We start from the raw sequence: 19,351 nt of genomic DNA on the forward strand, positions 1-19,351 counted from the left end.
TCGGGAAGAAGTGAGCGCGGAATAGAGAGTGTTTCATTTGACAGGAGAACAGCCGGAGCAGGGAATAGCACTTCTTAATTTACTCCTAAACGCCCATAGAAGTACTTACAAAACCGATTTTATTGTAAATAAAAAACCTAACCGACCAGGAAGTACCGAATACTGCAGTTCCACCAAAGACCTCTAGAGGCAGCCTTTGATTTTCTGATAGGATGAACCCAGCAGACTCTTTCACACTAGACCATTGTTGAGATGGGCGGAGTAAATGTGCCCCTCCCACTTCAAGGATCCCGTCCTGCCTGGTGTTCCAAACAGGAAGTGGCTCCAAGAAGCCAAAACAGAGAAATAAACATCTGTTACTCAGTCAAAATCTTGCTCTGATTTCTTTTTTCAAACACTTTCTTGATAATCCTCTTTTCTATTGTTCAAGTTATAAACCAACCAATCACATGTCTCATTTAAAGTAGGTGGAGCCTGCTGGCCCCCATGACCAACGTTCAAATCGTTGACAGATTTCGTGTGTCACGCTTTCAATTGAGACGGATCTAAGACGAATCTCGTCTGGTTCCAACATGGCGGCATCTGTGTCACTAAAAAATGGTGACTGAATTGATTTAATTTGGATGGAACCATTTTCTATGGGTGACATCACACACCCGGGGTGCCGGTACCGAGTTAGGGTTAGGGTACCAGTCTCGTCTGTGTCCTGGTACCGGAGATACGCTAATAAGAGGTCTCCAAACCTTTGGATACTGAGTGGTACCGGGTTACCAATCTGAAAGGGTTGGGGATCCACGATTAGCATAAGCCAGTACCGGTCTGTGTGCCGGTACCGGGCATATACTATAGGTCCAAACCTAAGGAAAGCGGACTAGCACCGGGTTAGGATTAGGTTTAGGATACAAGTACCGGTCTGATCAGCGAGGGTTAAGGAGCCATGACTAACATATCCCTGGTACCAGGCCGTAATCTGGTACCATGGATATGGTAATCATAGGTCCCCAACCTTCGTGAATCAGACCGGTACTGGGCTAGGTTTAGGGTACAGGTACCGGTCCCAAGTGTTGGGGACCCATGATAAGCGTATTCCCGGTACAGGTCCACATCCTCGTACCTGGTACCAGGCATTCTGTCATCATTGGTCCCCCACCCTTCTGGTACCGGTTGGCATCCTGAGGGTTGAGGACCCCTGATTAACATATTCCTGGTACCGGGTACCAGGATACTGACTGGTACTGGGCATATGCTAATCATGGGTCCCCAACCCTCTGGATTGCGACCGCTACCAGGTTTGGTTTGGGGTACAGGTACTGATCCATGAGGCTATGTACACCTGTACCTAACCCTGTACCAGTTGGAATCCTGAGGGTTGGGGACCCCTGATTAGCGTATGTCCAGTACCAGTCCCCGTCCTGGTACTGGACATAGGCTAATCATCGGGTAGGGGTACTGCTCAAAGGTTAGGTTTTGGGTACTAAGCCTGATTAGCTTATTCATGTTTCCCCCGTCTCTGGCCTGGTCCCAGGCGGCTCCGGGACCGATAATGGTTCGTGGTCCAGAGGTTGAAGACCCCAGATTTAACTGCAAAAAGTGACGCGGATCGGACCCGAACCAGACGTGCACATATGAAAAGTGAGGAGTGAGGATGCGTTGGATCTCTCCCTCCAGTTTAAACACGTGATTTATATCATTTGACTTCCAGATTGAAGCTCCTGTGAAAAACCATCACCGTAGCTAAATCACTTCACAAAGTAACCACTAGAAGGCTTTTCAGACCATCATGGTCGTCATCAATCAACTTTAAACTTGAAACTGTCAAACTTAGAACAAAATAGATCTGGAGCAGCGACTGATTTAGACAGGGGGATTGTGGGAAATCATCTGGGATGCATGATAAGTCTCTCAAAATATCCTGAACACGCTTCAGATTCAGTGGTTTCTCATCAAACTGTAACAAAAACTGCGAGATCTATAAAATGTTGATCTGTATTTATCTTCTGACTTTATATTTGTTCTGTTTAACAACAGTTGGGGAGTTCTAACTGTGAGACGTCCAACCTACCACCTTTCTTCAGGTGATCTCCATATAAACTGGTAACCACACAGCTGAACCCTTTGATCAGATCAATATAAACTATCTGGTTCCAACATCTATGGTTGATTGATTGATTGTCATCTGCTGTGTTGTTTGTTACAGAGTAATATTGTTGATATAATTTGCATTTTTGCACCTCGGTGTGGCTCCTTTCACCCCACTTTAGGTGGAAACGCTCTCTCAGTTCTCGGGAAGCAGTTGAAAAGCTTTGTGGTTTTGGCACAAATTGGAGGAAAAAGTTCTCATTAAAACTTTATTTGGACTGCATGGAAGCAAGGGCTTCCTAATGCCAACTCATCACTGCTCGCCTCATTAAAAAAAAGGCTCATCAATGCACTTTATCTTCTGTCAGAATCCTCCACAAAGACGCGGCGGGGATACGAGGAAGCGAGGAGGCGGGAGCGGCTCATAATGGAGACGTGTCGGGTCTGGACGGAGGACGGGAGCGGCGGTGTGCGTGCTCGGTGTGTGGCGCCGGATGACCCTGCTGGAGGCTCTCTCCCCTCGCTGCCAGGCGGTCCGGGAAGCTTTGATAGGCAGTCCCTGTGAAGTGAAGGTTCAACACTGATGCTGCGGCCGGCGTGCGGCGCCCGTCTCCTCTAATCCCATTTCAATCACTCTTTCAGCTTCTTATCTGCGACTCCGCCAGCCTTCTGCCGTCCTCACGCTTTTCTGTTGGTTCCTTTCTCTCTTCCCTGTTCTCGGAGTTTCTTTCTCCTAGTAAGAGTCTCGTGATTCCAAGAACTAAAAAAGCATCAACACAACCGAAGCATACGAAGCATCTGATGAAGATGTGCGAGTCGTGCAGGATGTAAACCGTGTCATTGGTTGAACAGCTGTCTGGGCGCCCAAACGCGCTCGGACTGAGCCCGAACGCTCGGCGCTCCAGAGTTTCTGTCTTTCTGTCGAGTGTCGGATCAAAGGATCAAGGCGATTTCTATTTCCGTCATCGGAGCGAACGGCTCTTTGTGGATGTGGCCGGATGAGAGTGTTTGTGGATGTCGAGTTTTCTTCTGTTTGTTCTGTTTTCAGTATTACAGAATAAAAATGAAATCAAACAGCTGTGATGATGATGATGAAAACACACTTTATGTCAGTATCATTTACTCTGACCATGGACGGCTGTGTGGAATGTTCTGTAGCATCGGTATAAATGCTTTTATGACTCAAGTCTGAAACTTTAACAATAAAATAATCCAGTATTTGACCAAACCAAACTCCAGTGAGAGCCGCCAACTCCCTCCTGACCTTTTAGAAAAACGTTTACCTGGACATTAAAGTCATTTAGTGGTAGTTTTTAAACATTTACAATCATTGAATTGTAGACATATTTTTCTACAATTACCAACTTTAAATTCTTCTCTTTTGACAACACCTACAGGTTCCTTTCAGAATAAAGTACTTCCTGTTTTAATTAACGTCCTCCAGCAGATTCACTTGAATTCAAAATGTAAGAAAACCAAATCAGAAATAGGATTTCTATGATTATGGTTTGGTTGTGCCGTGAGTCTTTTTCTTCTTTAAATAGAAAAAATTAATATGTCAACATAGTAGTTATCGTTTATTTAGTTTTATAACTTTTATTTTATCTTTAAATTATATACTTTTAAAACTTGACTCTGTTATCACCAACTTACCAACCAACTAACCTGACCATCCACCAACAAACCAGCAAACCAACTCACCACCTCTCCCATCAATCAACCAACCGACCCATAAAGCAACTAACTAACCAACCCAGTACCTCACCCACCAACAAACCAACCAACAAACCAACTCACCACTTCTTCCACCCAACAATCAACCAATCAACCAACCGACCAACCAACCAACCCATAAACCAACTAACTAACCAACCCAGTACCTCACCCACTAACTAACCAACCAATTAACCGACCATCCCACTGACCAAACAAACAAACAACTAACTGACCCATCAACTTCTGATTTATTCTATCAGACTTAATTTATCAAGTATTTTTCCTTGTTAAGCCTCTTCTCCACGATAAAGGGATCAAAGAGTCCCATGTGGTTCTGGGTCCTCATGTTCAGGAAGTCGTGATGATCGTCAAACTCTCAGATATTTAACAACTTTCATTCCATTAATCACTGGCTTCATTTCGGGGCCTCAGTCAGCTTGGTTTCTCCACACTCATTTTGTGAATAATTATGTTTTCAGACGGTGATAAATGCTAAACAGTCCAACTGTTGGCGACTCGGAACCAAAGACCCAAATAATCTTTATTTCATTTATTGTTCCGGTCAGAACATCCAACGTGAATTAAATCGTATCTGGAATCCGATTAATAAAATAATGCAGTTGAGTCATTTTTTCCTGATAAAAGATCAATAAATGAATCTTAACTATTTTTAACATGTTTTGGAAGAATAGAATAAAAAAATGCATAATTAGTAACAAATATAAATGCAAGAAAAAAAGCAAAAAAACTGTTCTGACTACAAGAAACAAAACTACAAAATAAATTAAAGTTTATGTCAGTTCAAATAAGTTCAAATGTTAATTTATTAACTATTTAAACACCTTAAAGTTTCTTTGTTACATTATTTTTTCCAATTGTGATAAATGTGTAAAAAGTTATTATCTAATACAGTCAAAACAGTAAATTCTGTCTTTTATAAATCACTTTAAAGAAAGTCATTATGTTTTAATCGATGGCTGCTTTACACTGTAGACCAAAGTTACACAAACTTGATTTTTTTTTTCAATTTCTGATCTTTTTAGACAACTGACATATGAACTTAATTTAAATGAAAGACTGTATCTCAACATGAGATTGAGATACAGGAACATATTTGGGACTTCTACGTCGATTTATTCGTCACTTTTAAGCAACAAGAAGTGGAGAAATTAAACATTACAGACAGATGTATCAGGTTCTTCTACTAATCCTGAATCTGCTGATACTTTACTTCTAGACACAAAAAGGGCCAAAAAGGAGTAAAAGTTTAATCAAGTCAAAGGATCGTCTCTTCAACCATAAATTAACGTTTCTCCTAAACACAAAGTATAGTTAGTTTAGGTTTAAGTCTGTTCCAAACTAAAACATGAAATCTTCAACCAATGAGAGGAACTTTGAGACATAATCAGCTTTTGTTAAATACATTTGAGAACAATGGAAATGTATCAAAGAACGCCATAAAAACTCTGTTTTTTATGGTTTTAGACCTTTGTGTGAGCTTCAACACAACAGAAAGGATCTTTTATGAGCCAAAACAAGACGTTGTGTTAGTTCCACTGAAACCACCTCAGAATGACGGCGGTGTGAGAATCCTGTAAGAACTGAAAAACAAACAACAGCAAACTGTAAATCAAGCCGAGCGTTGTGCTGGCAGGAACAAAAAGCAATAAATCAAAAAGCCTCTGCAAATTGGATAATTCTTCCTCCGGTTTAGCCAACATCTCTCTCTCTGCAGAATTACTTTATCTTTGCCGGGATTCCCCAGAGTTCTGTTGGCGAGCTCGCAGTAAACCGGCGGATTTTTACTGTAATTCCTCCAACGTGGGAAGAATTCTGGAAGATTCCAGTCGAGGATTTTTCCCTCTTCCTGCCGACGACCAAAGGAAAGCTCACAGGATGATGAACGAGTCAGCAATCAACGTTATGACCTCGGAGGACATAAAGGCACAACATGCGCCGCCGTGTCGAGTAAACGGACCGCTGCGGCGTCTTGGCCGGAACGCCTCCTCGTACATCTGTTGACGCTGGCCGAGGATTCTACTCATTATTAGCTCTGATTGTTCCAGTTTTAACAGTTTGGTGGTTTTGTCAATATTGATGATTGATGTTATTTACAAAAAAAGATTTAAAAAAACAGACTTTGATGGCTTAAATTATTATTTTTTCCAGATTTTTTATCCAAAGGACTTTTTTTTTCTCATTTTAGAAAAAAAATATATCAATAAAGGGACAAAATGTTAACTTTTTAATAAATTAGGATCCTTACTAGGGCTGTAAATCAATAATAAAAAAAGATTTATTCAGAAATCTACACAAATTAACCATAATTAATAGTTTTTGCTACAGTAGTTGCCGGCCACCGATCATATCCAAATTATCACAACAGGAAAATTGTAAATTTAAAGCATTTATTTTTAATAATTTCAGGGCCTAAAACTCTTTTTTTCTATTTTTGAATTGACCTCTTTGTTTTAAATTTGAAAGGCTTTTGCTTTTTAATCAATAGAATCAAATTCATCTCCAGAAAACCATGTGTAGAGGTATATTTTTGATCTTTTATGTTATTTAATCAATAGTTATTCGGAGTCTGATCTGGACATTTAAACACGTTTAAAAACTTGAAAGTAAAATATTTAACAAAAACCACCTTCGTTTTCTGTAAATTACTTGTTTTTGGATAATTAAACGACATTTTGGTCAAGTGTCTCTCTATCTGTATAGGAGACCCACTGCAGTGACAGGTTAACCAAAGAGAGGTCCTTCATGAATTTAAAATCACTTTTTCAAACAATAATGATTTGAATTTGGAGGGAAAGACCATCATTTGAATAGAAATGGATCTGATGCAGACGTTTGTTGCTGTGAGCTGCAGCTTCTTATTGATGCAGGAGAGCAGCAGCTCAGTGACAGGAGGGAGCATTAAGATGTTGATAGATCCTCCCTCTGCCTCGGGATCCGTCCTGCTCTCCACACACTGTTTTTTTTCTTTTTCAGTGCCACCTTTACAAAATCGCCTCTGTTTGTTTGGAAGTGTCCAACCTGTCAGCCCACATGCCATGTACTGCTGTCTGATACGCACAAATGAACACATCTCATCTGCACCGCTATCCAGACACAGCTTCAAACGGGGAGTCAGCAGAGGGAAGTGGAGGAGGACAGAGGGAGGATGCTGAGATAACGTCCAGGTTTTGTCCTCGACGTTGATCGCTCTTTTGGTGCCAGAGATGCTCCTGCTGCTTCACCCGAGGCTCAGACGCAGCACGACTGCGAACAGATGACTGCAGGGAGACGACTGCGAGCAGTCAACTGCGGGCAGACGACTGCGGGCAGACGACTGCAGGGAGACGACTGCGGGCTGTAGACTGCAGGGAGACGACTGCAAGCAGGCGACTGCGGGCAGACGACTGCGGGGAGGCGACTGCGGGGAGGCGACTGGGGGCAGATGACTGCTGGGCAGATGACTGCGGGCAGACGACTGCAGGGAGGCGACTGCGGGCAGAAGACTGCGGGCACACATTTGCGGGCAGTCCACTGCGGGCAGACGACTGCAGGGAGGCGACTGCAGACAGACAACTGCAGACAGACAACTGTAAGCAGACGACTGCGGGCAGTCAACTGCGGGCAGACGACTGCGGGCAGACGACTGCAGGGAGACGACTGCGGGCAGACGACTGCAGGGAGACGACTGCAGGCTGTAGACTGCAGGGAGACGACTGCAAGCAGGTGACTGCGGGCAGTCAACTGCGAGCAGATGACTGCAGGCAGACGACTGCAGGGAGACGACTGCGGGCAGAAGACTGCGGGCAGACAACTGCAGGGAGGCGACTGCGGGGAGACGACTGCGGGCTGTAGACTGCAGGGAGACGACTGCAAGCAGGCGACTGCGGGCAGACGACTGCGGGGAGGCGACTGCGGGGAGGCGACTGGGGGCAGATGACTGCTGGGCAGATGACTGCGGGCAGACGACTGCAGGGAGGCGACTGCGGGCAGAAGACTGCGGGCACACATTTGCGGGCAGTCCACTGCGGGCAGACGACTGCAGGGAGGCGACTGCAGACAGACAACTGTAAGCAGACGACTGCGGGCAGTCAACTGCGGGCAGACGACTGCGGGCAGACAACTGCAGGGAGGCGACTGCGGGCAGATGACATGCAAACACATCGCTGATTATTTTCCATTTTTTTGACTTATTGTGATTATTTTTCCAATTAGCTGACCAATCACCAACTGTCCCCGATAACTTGACTAATCGCAATAATTTCCACAAGTAGTCAACTAATCAACGTTTTTTTTTTTTTTTTGATTAGGCAACTATTCACCAACGATTTTTTGATTAGTTGATTATTGCAATTATTCACTAGATTAGTCGACTAATCACCAAAACATTTTTCGGTTAGTCAACGAATCGCCAATTATTTTCCCAATTGGTTGACTGATTACAATTACTTTCCCAATTAGTCGACCAATCACCGATGTTTTTCCTGATTAGTCGACTAATTGCTGATTATTTTTATGACGTATCGGATTAAGCGTAAACTGGATCTAAAGCAAACATCTTAACCATTATTAGGTTAAAAAAGCGTTTAAGCTAAATGCTAAATTATTAAACCTTTAATAAATCCTGCAGCTTCTTTCCTTCATTTGTTTCTGGAATTGAAACAAGATGCACTGTAGTTTTGAGATTTAAAAAAGAAAACAAAAAAACGACTAATTGAGTTCTAGATCGATTATTTTAATAGTCATGACTAATCGACTAATCGTGGCAGCTCTATTTTGCAGATGAAAAGTGAGTTAAAAATGAAGAAAACTATACGAGATTTTTGAAAAAAACATTTTTAATAACCAAGCAAAGTTTATAAACACCAAAATAAAAGTATTTTGAGAACAGATCTGATTAAGATTAAATGTCAACAAAGTTAACTATAATCTAAAATGAAGACGAGCACTTCCAGAGCCTCAATAAGCAAACTATCCATGTGTCATGTATACAGTAATGGAGGATAAATAATTCAAAACGCAGCCTTGGGCTGAATGAGCCTCTGGCCTCATCCTCGCTACAAAATCAATGTTGGGGAGGAAAAGGGGCGTCGTCCTTCAGTCGGTTTGACCAATGGATGACTGTGTCAGCTCTGCTGGAGCCTGAGAGGAACGACCATGAGGAGGAGGAGGAGGAGGAGTGAGAAAAAACAAAAATATTCACCAGAAAACCCACATCCCATAGTTAACAGGAGGTAAGGCTGCAGGAACAAATCCAAACTACTGATAAACTTTGAGTAAACAAACACAAATCTTTGATATAGAGTTCGTCGTTAAAATAGACGTCTTTTCTGTACAGGATACATTTACTGTAGTAATATTTAGGGCTGAGTATCACCAATAAATTCCAGAATCAATTTGATTCTTTTTTACATTATTTCAATTCTCACAATTCAATTTTGAGTTTACACCTTTAGACACATTTGTTTAGAAATATATTAATAATCTTGATATATTTTGGAGATTTTCATATTAAACTGATCCAGTTGACAGACTGTAAAATGTATTATTAAAATAATGAGATTATTAATATCATTCAGGGTTACAGGGATTCTCAAACAGAGAAGCTCCAACGATTGTTCTGCTTCTCCTGCAATGGCATTTCAGTTTGGCCACTAGGTGGCGATCGCGCTATAGCATTACACCTTATTCTAGAAGAAGACTACAGAATGTGCCGTAGTCATTTCCTTAAAAGAGTTTGGAAAATGTATATATAAATGTTAATTTAGTCTGCAAAGAACGCTCAGGTCGGCCGAGCGTTAGCATTAGCGGTTCTATTTAAAACTCCATTATACGTTAGCATCAAGCTAGCTGACTTCAACATTATGCGATCGATCTATCTCTACTTTATGGATCGATTACTGATCTATTAAGTTTACATCAATTCAGATCGATTTTATCAACTAGCCCAGCAGTCAACATCTGCTTCTGTTTCTCTAATTATTCTTATTTACAGATTATTTAATTTAGGAAAAATACATATATTTTTTAGACATTTGTTTCTTCGGCTTAAAAAGTAATTCAGTGAAAACATCAGAATTAAATGTTTTAATTGGCAAGTCAACGGATCATTTTCCCAGATATATTGACTAGTTTTATTTCTTATTTTTTAATTCAGCTTGTATTAGTGTCGTCCATGTGTTTGTTTTTATTATCCTTTATTCATTTCAGGTCATTTGGATTTTCCTGGTTTTTCAGCCGTTTTAACTTTTATGTTAGCATGATGCGATAAGTTTAGCTTTTAGCTAGTTTAGTATATTTACATTATTTATGCGTACCTCGCCTTCACCCTACAGTAGCTGGGATAGGCTCCAGCAACCCCATGACCCCAAAAGGGATTATCAGTCTTTAGTGAGCAGATTTAACTTTTAAATATTCATTAATGTATTAATATAATTAATAAATGTTCAATCTTTTTCCCCTGCTAGAACAGAAAGTAAGTGAATCCTTTAGGAGTATCTCGATTTCTGAATGAGATCTAAATCACAACAATGGAGAAAAACATTGTCTGCTTAAATCACAGCAAAAATATGATTCATTTTTCATTTTTTTTCAAGGTTTCTGCGGCGTTTTCAGCTTCTATCAATGATATTTCAGCATTTGAACAACAAGTAGCAACATTTTAAGCAACACACACAAACAGGACTTTGAGTTGGAGTCGCTTAATAAAAATAGACAGTTCAAACAAACAACTCCAAGCCGGATGGACGGTCCTAACAGTCATGTTAGGGTCTCTGTGACCCTGAAAGGGACAGTTCTCCCAAAGCGTCACTGCGATCAGCTCTAGATTCTTCTTTTCTGGAGGAAACCCTCTCAAGGAAAAAGGAAAGAAGTCTTTTCATCTTTCTTCCATTCTTGATTCTACATTCTAACCACATTTCTATCAGACACAAAAAGACAAAAACACAGTTTAAGCAGGAAGAAAAACAAAACCCAACTTAAACAAAACCAAATAGAAACATCTAATGTTGCTTCAACACAAAGGTCTAAACTCAGTGAAGACTCACTGTAGAGCTGGAGCACATAGAAGAGAACCCTGACAAAGAACATTTCAGACGTTTGTCGTCCAACGTTTCTGTTTCTGACGCTTTTGTCTTTTCTGAGCTCATTTTCACACATTCTCTAAAAAGAGGTTGTTTTTCTCCAAAAGAAATGGTTCTGTGCAGAAACAAACATTTTTTTCAAATTTCCATTTTTTTCAGTTACAATGTCTATTTTTCAAGTTTCACTGATTTGACCCCATCCTTCACTCCAGTAAAGTGAAAAGCTGCTTTTCTCAGCTTTGAGAATCTTTTTTAATTACATTAATTGCATAAAGAGTGAAAGAGTTACAGTAATTTAAAGAACAGTGAGTAAAAGCAGCGAATCGTATGATAATACTGGAGTTTCGCTTCATCCTGAGAACTTTTTATGGTTCTGCTTCCCAAATAGCTAAATAACAGTGAGTGAAAGCCATTTCCAAACTTCAGAGACGACACAAAAGCAGATCATTTACTCAGAGCCGACGAGATTCTTGGTTTTTTGATGTTTCCCATTTTTGGCCACAGTTTTTCTCCCTCCATCAGCTTTTGGAAGCGGGGTTACGTGTCGCGGTGGCTCCTATAATGGAGATTCATTAGGGATAATTTGGCACTGATGAGTACCTACTCCATAATAATAGGTGGTCCCCTGGTCATCTCTCTTTTCCCCTCCTCTATTTAGCAAAGCTCTCTTCCTCCACTATTCCCCCAGCACACATGGAAGAGGCTATTTGCACAATTGGTGGTAATTAGCTCTTCATTTGCCTCACTCTATTTGTATGATAAAGTCAGCGCCCGGTGCAAACCCGTCCCCACTGAGGATGCATCTGCTTCACCACAAAAGCTGCTGATGGTGACTAGCGAGACAAAGGCGTGAAAGCAGAGGGGGTGGCGTCATGGGCTTTAAGGTCGCTCCTGCTTTTGGCAGTTGGAAGTTCTGCAGCAGAAATATGAATCATTCTTTTGTCTTAATGAAGAAAGAAAAGCTTCGCCGGATTTTCAGCTTTTTATTGAACTCCTCCGTATTGATCTCCGGGAGTTGTTGCTACGCAGAACATTTGGGCGTGTAGTTATTTATGGACGGTGAAACAGCTCATGAAGACTGTACTGAAGTGATTCGGGGCTGTGCTGGCTTTGTCCGCAGGCTCGGATGTGCTGGCTGCACCGCTCAGTTGGTGTCGGGCTTAGAGCCGGCCCGCTGCCTCAAATAGTAGGTTAGGCCAAAGAATTTTTCTCACAGCCATCGCTTCATCCATCCGTCCACGCACTCGGAGCGAGCCAGGGAAGTAGTGTGTCCTCTCAGCCAACAAACCCCCCTCTGCCCTGCTCTGGCCTCAGCTCTGCAGCCATAGATCAGGGTGACGGCTGGGGGAGAACCCTACACCCAGCCAGATGAATAAAATAGAGATTAAGCACCTCCTAGAATCCATTTAATTACTCATTCAGCAGCTCCAGCGCGCAACTCCAGCCACCAGTGAAAGACTCGATAGTTTTCAGTGTTTACTTTTGCTCGCATGGAAAACAAACCAATAGAAGTAGAAGAGACTAGTATACTAGTCATACTAGTAATAAATCACCTCATAAAAGCCACGTCAAGTTGGTTCCTTAACTGGACTGTCACTACAACATCCTAGCACATGAGAATCTTAGTCCAGACTTTTTGTTTCACAGCTTTATTCCGATATTTGAAAGACTTGGTGTCTTAATGATCCGCCCGGACACGAACTGCAACTTTTAGTCTCTTTTATTACCAATTTTCAAACAGTTGCTACTTCCGTGACTTGAAAAAGGATGCACCCAAACAACCACAGTCTCCGACTCCCTGATTGGTCAAGGATAGATTTATCTTTCAACGGCTGCACGTCTTGAACGTAGAGCTCAAAAACTGACTTAAAATGTTTAGTATCAACATGGGACACAAACATTTTAAACCCAACAGCAGAAACGTTCATGTAAACCCATTTACGTGGAGTTTTCATTGGAAGTGGTTGATTGAACGTGTTTCTGGTGTCGGTGTGAACGTACCGTTAGCTCTAACTGGAGAGAGACAGGAGAATATTTTCATTCAAGTTTTAATCTTAATTTTATCTCAAAACTGTGACTTTTGTTTGGAATATGGTGGCACAAAAATGACTTCATAGTTTGCAGGTGAGAAATGGTCAAGCCCATTGAAAACACATCATGGACTGTAAGGTGACCCAGTAGAGAGGAAATGCTTTTGCACATTTCTTTCAACAACCAAACGAGTGACAGGTTGTAGTAGTGAACACTTGTGCAGCACGCAAAGGTAAATAAGGCTTAAGTAGGTGATGCACATGTGTGTCTTGTGGATTATTTCTTTTCTTTAAACCCCCTAAACCCTGCAGATTGGGCAAGAAGCCCATTGGGTGCAAGCCCGACTGTTAGGAAATTAGAGCATGGACACTTGCCCACCACATGGACACCCTCTGAGGTCGGTGAGGGGCCAATACTCTCACCTTACTAACAACTAGAGTGTGGCGTAAGAGCTCAGTGTGTCATAAGTCTGTGCAACTACTAACAGCCTCACAAATGATACACTGACCACACAAACGACAACGGTCCATTCTCCATGGTCGTACGAGCCTCAAGGAAACTGCAAGACCTGCGCTCGTCTTCTCTATGACCTTCCACGAACTGGACAACCCACAACTTCTGTACGGGCTAACCCCCCTGGAGTGGTGGACACGACTAAAGCTATGTCAAATCAAGATGCTTGCTTGAGTTTGTACTTTAAAGCATGGATAAGAGCAGAAACTGAACCATCTCTATGTTTGGATACGTTCTCCTCCAATCAGGGTCTTGATCCTCGACTATTCCTTCCTCCAACTCAGGGGTGTCAAACTCAATCACACAAGGGGCCAAAATCCAAAACACACTTTAGGTCGCGGGCCGAACAGGATAGACATTTATTGAACACTCTAACACTACATTTTTGAAACTTTAAAACTGTAACTTTTTAGCATGATTATAAAAAGGCAGGAATATTATTCCAGAATAAATCAACTTAAACCTTAAATAACTTTCAATATTTTACTCTCCATAAAAATATATTTTTTGTCAAAATTATTCAAGTTAGAAATGAGCACAAGATAACATCAGGTCATTAATAACAATAAAATTAAATGATGTGGAGGGCCGGATCCGGCCCCCGGGCCTTGACTTTGACACGCATGTTCTAACTCTTCCTCTATCCTTGAGGCTGTAAGTAATAAACTAAAACAAAGGCTTTTTGCTCAGATTCTCTTTCAAGAGTTTCCGCTTTGATCTTTTGGCTCGGACTTCACACCTGTAATCATAAATTGGCTAAACTGAACAAATTAGAGAGAAGTGAAAAAGAAAATAAATCATTTTGAGAAATCCAAACAACAGTATTTCTGCATTCCACATGAAGATCTGAGAACTTTAAGGACCGAATACAAGCTGCTGGACCAGAATTTGACAGGATCTTGGCAGTACGGTATTAGAGTTCACCAGGATGGGGTTACACTCACAGTAGAAAGCATTTATTGTTTTGGCAGACCCGATGGGATATGCAGCAGCGGCAGCCTCCAATCAGCAACTAAGATATGGCCTGCTGTCAAGAATGCATCAGTTCGGCGGCAGCTTGTTTGCTTTTGAGATAGCGGAGAACAGGGGAGCGAGAGCCGCTAGAGTGTGACGGCACAAACCCCGGCCCAAAAAATGAGCTCGGGCTTGTCTGGCTGCCAGCACAAGGATCTGCTGGTGCTGCTACAAACTATTACTTTAATAGTCGACTGATCGGGTCATCGGGAAAATGGATGTAAAGCACACATCTTAACATCATTAGTTTAAACTTACTAAAAACTAGATATATAGCATTACATGTGGTAATACTAGTGTGAATACTGTAAGCTGAAGATGCTAGTTCTGATAGCTGAAAATGCTGAAGCTGATACCTGAAAACGCTGAAAATTATACCTGAAAACGCTGAAATTGATAGCTGAAAACACTGAAAATTATACCTGAAAACGCTGAAAATGACAGCTGAAAACCCTGAAGTTGATAGCCATCTAAAATATTAGCTACATGAACTTAGCCTAAAAAAAATGACAAGAGCCTAAGCTAGCCAAAACCACTAAAATGTTGCTGAAACAACAGCCAAACTCCAAAATATTCCCAAAAAAGCTGAAATTAGCCAAAATAGCAAGTATGCAGCTGAAAAATTAGCTAAACTCCAAAACAGCTTAAAGAAAAAAGAAAAACTTAAATTAGCCAAAATAGCAAGTATGCAGCTGAAAAATTAGACAAACTCCAAAATAACCTAAAAACAAAAAAGCCTAAATTAGCCAAAATAGCTAGCAGGTAGCTGAAATATTAGCTAAACTCCAAAACAGCTTAAAGAAAAAAGAAAAACTTAAATTGGCCAAAATAACTAGCATGAGAAAAATTAACCAAACTCCAAAAAAGCTTAAAAACTGAAAAAAGCCTGAATTAGCAAAAATAGCTAGCATGCTGCTGAAATATTAGCTAAACTCCAACACATACTAAAAAACAAACAAACAAACAAAACAGCTATGATTAACCAAAATAGTTAGCATGTAGCTGAAATATTAGCTAAACTCCAATACATACTAAAAAAACAAAAAACAAAAGAGCCTTGATTAGCCAAAATAGCTAGCATGTTACTAAAATATTAGCTAAACTCCAAAACAGATTAAAGAAAAAAAATCTTCAATTAGCCAAAATAGTTAGCATGTAGCTGAAATATTAGCTAAACTACAAATTAGCCTCAAAAACCTTAATAAATGCCAAAATAGTCCACAAAGCTAGCATAAAGCCATTTTAACTTTTAGCTTTACTACACTCCGACTCCATACAATCTAAAATAACGACTAATCGACTATTAAATTAGTCGTCGACTATTTAAATTGAAGATCAGTCGTCGATTAGTCGACTAATCATGGCAGCACTAGCGGAGAACACACGACCGGGCGACGAGGTCAACCTGGGGGAGCCGCCAGGTCCGGTTTGACGAAGATTAGCCAACTCAGATTGAACTCATTTTTTGATTATCCTGAAGACGTAGGCGCGTTTCCATTGAGCTTTTCTGTTTAACATTCAGTCACCCCGTGAGAGTGGCGGTGGTGGCAGCGGCGGTGCAACCTGAGGGGGACCGGGGTGCTGCAGACTGCAGAACAGTTGCATGACCTTTTCTAAAATGCTGCCACTGAAACACGGCCTGGCTAATTAAAGTTTCAGTGGCATTGAGTTTTCACTAGCATAGCACACCTCAGGCGGCCTTAGGGGCTCCTAGGAAGCCAATACACACCAAAAAAGGGGCAATAGGAGACAAGATGGGGGCAAGGAAACAGCTGAACACCAGAGGACCCGATGGGGAGTCCCACGGCACAGAGGAGAAAAGCATCCCATTAGCATGCGGCGCTTCAGCCAGAGTATTTTACATAAGCTGTGACACGCTTTGCCCTTTCAAATGATTAGACTTAAAATATTTAAGATCATATGGAATTAGAAATGGAATTGAAACGCTCCAGCTGTGCACAGCCACGGGCCAAACAAGAGATAGCCAATGTCAAAACGCTGAGTGCTTTTCCAAATCTTGTTGGATCGCCTTTCAGCCTAATGGAATCTTGATGGGCCCGTTTCAAGAATAAATGAATGACTTATGACATGGTTACTGGGAGCATTACCCAATATACCGGACAACATGTTCCCGTCTCCAAAGCATCATTGAATAATTGGCCACATTTGACCAGGACATTTCTAGAAGCCTGGCCAAGAAAAGGTTACGCAACCAGACGGGCCGTTCCGTGGCCTGCATTTCACAATCTGCTGGCCTTGTCTTCGTTAATGATCTTGACCCCCTTTCCACCATTTCGGAAGTGAAAGGGACTTAATGAAGCTGAACAAAGCTGCTTGTGTGTGTTTGGGAGAGACGGACGGAGGAAAAGACGGCCCGTGTGACTGTGTGTTCCAGCTTGATGAGGTCTTGGTCTGTGAATCCTCGGGGAGGTGGTCCAATCTAGCTTTTATTAGGCCTTATTGAGCTGTGTGCAGCCTGCTTTGTGAGCCTCGTTTCTCTATCCAGAACATTTTGCAGCTTTATGAGGGTGCATCTCTTCAATTCACTTCACCGGCGGAAGTGAAATGGTGCGTTCAAGTTATGCACCTCTTTGAAGCCTGTAAGTCGACGGCTCAGCTTAGTCTCACCGTTCATGGTGAGACTAAGAGATCGGGATTTATAAAACTGTACATGAAAGTTGTTAAACTTCTCGGAACAACAATGATTTCGGATTGAGTACAATATTTGATTCATCATCTATTAGAAGTCATAAAAGTAGAGTCCAGCGATACGACTACGATTTTAGTGATCAATACGCCGATGACATGAACAATTACTGATGCAACGGATACATTCAGTTTTATTCATCGAAATGACCCTCCGATCCATAGGAGGCGGGCATCTAACAGGAAAGGGCTCCATCCGATTGGTCAAATGCGTAAAAAGTTCCATTTGATTTGTTAAATGATCATTTTTTTGTATTTGTGTAAACATTTTAGCGAAACATCTATCACAATCTGATGCTGTATGCAAATGTGTTCCAATTCCTGGATCACGCAGGATATGGGAGTCGAAAGCGGCCTACCCTACTTTTTTAAAATTGTTTTCTCGTTGTAACGAGATCCACTATCTCATTATAACGAGATCCACTATCTCGCTAATACGAGATCCACTATCTCATTATAACGAGATCCACTATCTCACTATAACGAGATCCACTATCTCGCTAATACGAGATCCACTATCTCACTATAACGAGATCCACTATCTCACTGTAACGAGATCCACTATCTCACTATAACGAGATCCACTATCTCGCTAAAACGAGATCCACTATCTCATTGTAACGAGATCCACTATCTCACTATAACGAGATCCACTATCTCACTAAAACGAGATCCACTATCTCATTATAACGAGATCCACTATCTCGCTAAAACGAGATCCACTATCTCACTGTAACGAGATCCACTATCTCATTATAACGAGATCCACTATCTCACTATAACGAGATCCACTATCTCACTATAACGAGATCCACTATCTCGCTAAAACGAGATCCACTATCTCGTTGTAACGAGATCCACTATCTGGCTAGAACAAGATCCACTATTCTGTTATAACGAGAAAAGAAACTTCATTGTTTTAATCGTTTTCTCATCATAACGAGATCCACTATCTCATTATAACGAGATCCACTATCTCGCTAAAACAAGATCCACTATCTCGCTAAAACGAGATCCACTATCTCATTTTAAAGGGTAACCAAACCACAAATTAACTTTTGTTGCTGTTGACATCTACAAATTGGGTTTTAAAAGTGCTGTCTGTTGGTCATAGCCAAATTTTTTGACAAATCGAAATAAAACTGTTTAATTCTTTAAAATATAGTCAAAAATCGCGTCTGTGCTGCCCCCTACAGGTTGAATTGATGTATTACAGTGGAATTTTGTGATTGGTCAAACCATGTAGGTTTCAGAAGTGTGACATCATGATCTGCAGCTCCAGTGATGATAATAGTCCTGCCCCCCAAGCCCCGCCCCTTTGACTGGATTTTCAAATTTCGGTTGTGGGTGGAGTCAGCCTCCAACTTCCTGGTTTGGTAACCATTTAAGACACTTTAAGGAGAAAAGACTCTCCCAAAAAAAAATTTTCAGTCCATTTTTTTATTTTAGTGCATCTACGCTCTTTAAACGTCTTAATTATGTCTTATATATCACCCCCCCCCCTTTCTTTGATTTCCTTAAAATCCCTGAAGAAACACATTGATTGAAAACTAATGAATAAAAAAACAAATTTTGTGGAGTGTTTTCTTCTGCTGTTTTTGTCATTCACCTCAAAACAAAGGGACATAAAACAGCTAAAGTCTCGACGTCTCATGAAGGGAGACAAACGCTTTATTCTTTGTTCTTGATTATCTCGCTATAACGAGCGTTAAGATATCTAAAAATCTTTCCAACTTAATCCTTACACATTGTAATGATTCTATTTTGATAAAAGATGCACAAAAACCGTTGAAATGACCCCTAAAACCACAAGAGTTTTTATAAAAAAGAAACGTTCATCAAAGATTTGAATCAAAGATATTCTCTCCATTACATGTTTTAATCCTGATTTTGTTTGAATCTAATCCATGTCTGCGTTATGATCAGGGTTTCAATCCGAGGACTCACGGTTGGCAAAGCTTGATGAGGTCCTGGTCGGTGGTCCCGGGCGGCAGCCCACGAATGTATAGGTTGGTCTTACTTAGCTGCTCCGCGCCGCCCTGGCTGCAGCTGTTGGTGCTGGGGCTGGGAGGAGCCATGGGATGAGGGGGTGGAGCATAGGGCTGCTGGGAAGATGAAGACACAAGAATCCATTAATTCAAACTGAATAGTGAGACTCTATTTTCGCCAAAATTTGAACACACTTGGTACCCAGGGAGAATGAATTTTTAGCA

At 41.3% G+C, this 19,351-nt stretch overlaps 1 protein-coding gene across 1 annotated transcript in view; it reads right to left on the reverse strand.

The window, feature by feature from the left end:
* The window catches only part of LOC112162635 (RNA-binding motif, single-stranded-interacting protein 3), a 430,787-nt gene that overhangs the window by 227,767 nt on the left and 183,669 nt on the right, over positions 1-19,351 (reverse strand). Inside the window, exon 4 of the mRNA XM_024298468.2 lies at positions 19,086-19,243. Coding sequence (XP_024154236.1) covers positions 19,086-19,243 — 158 coding nt within the window. The remainder of the gene's footprint in view (positions 1-19,085; positions 19,244-19,351) is intronic.

This window comes from Oryzias melastigma, linkage group LG11 (genome assembly GCF_002922805.2).
Source record: "Oryzias melastigma strain HK-1 linkage group LG11, ASM292280v2, whole genome shotgun sequence".
Taxonomy (NCBI): Eukaryota; Metazoa; Chordata; class Actinopteri; order Beloniformes; family Adrianichthyidae; genus Oryzias; species Oryzias melastigma.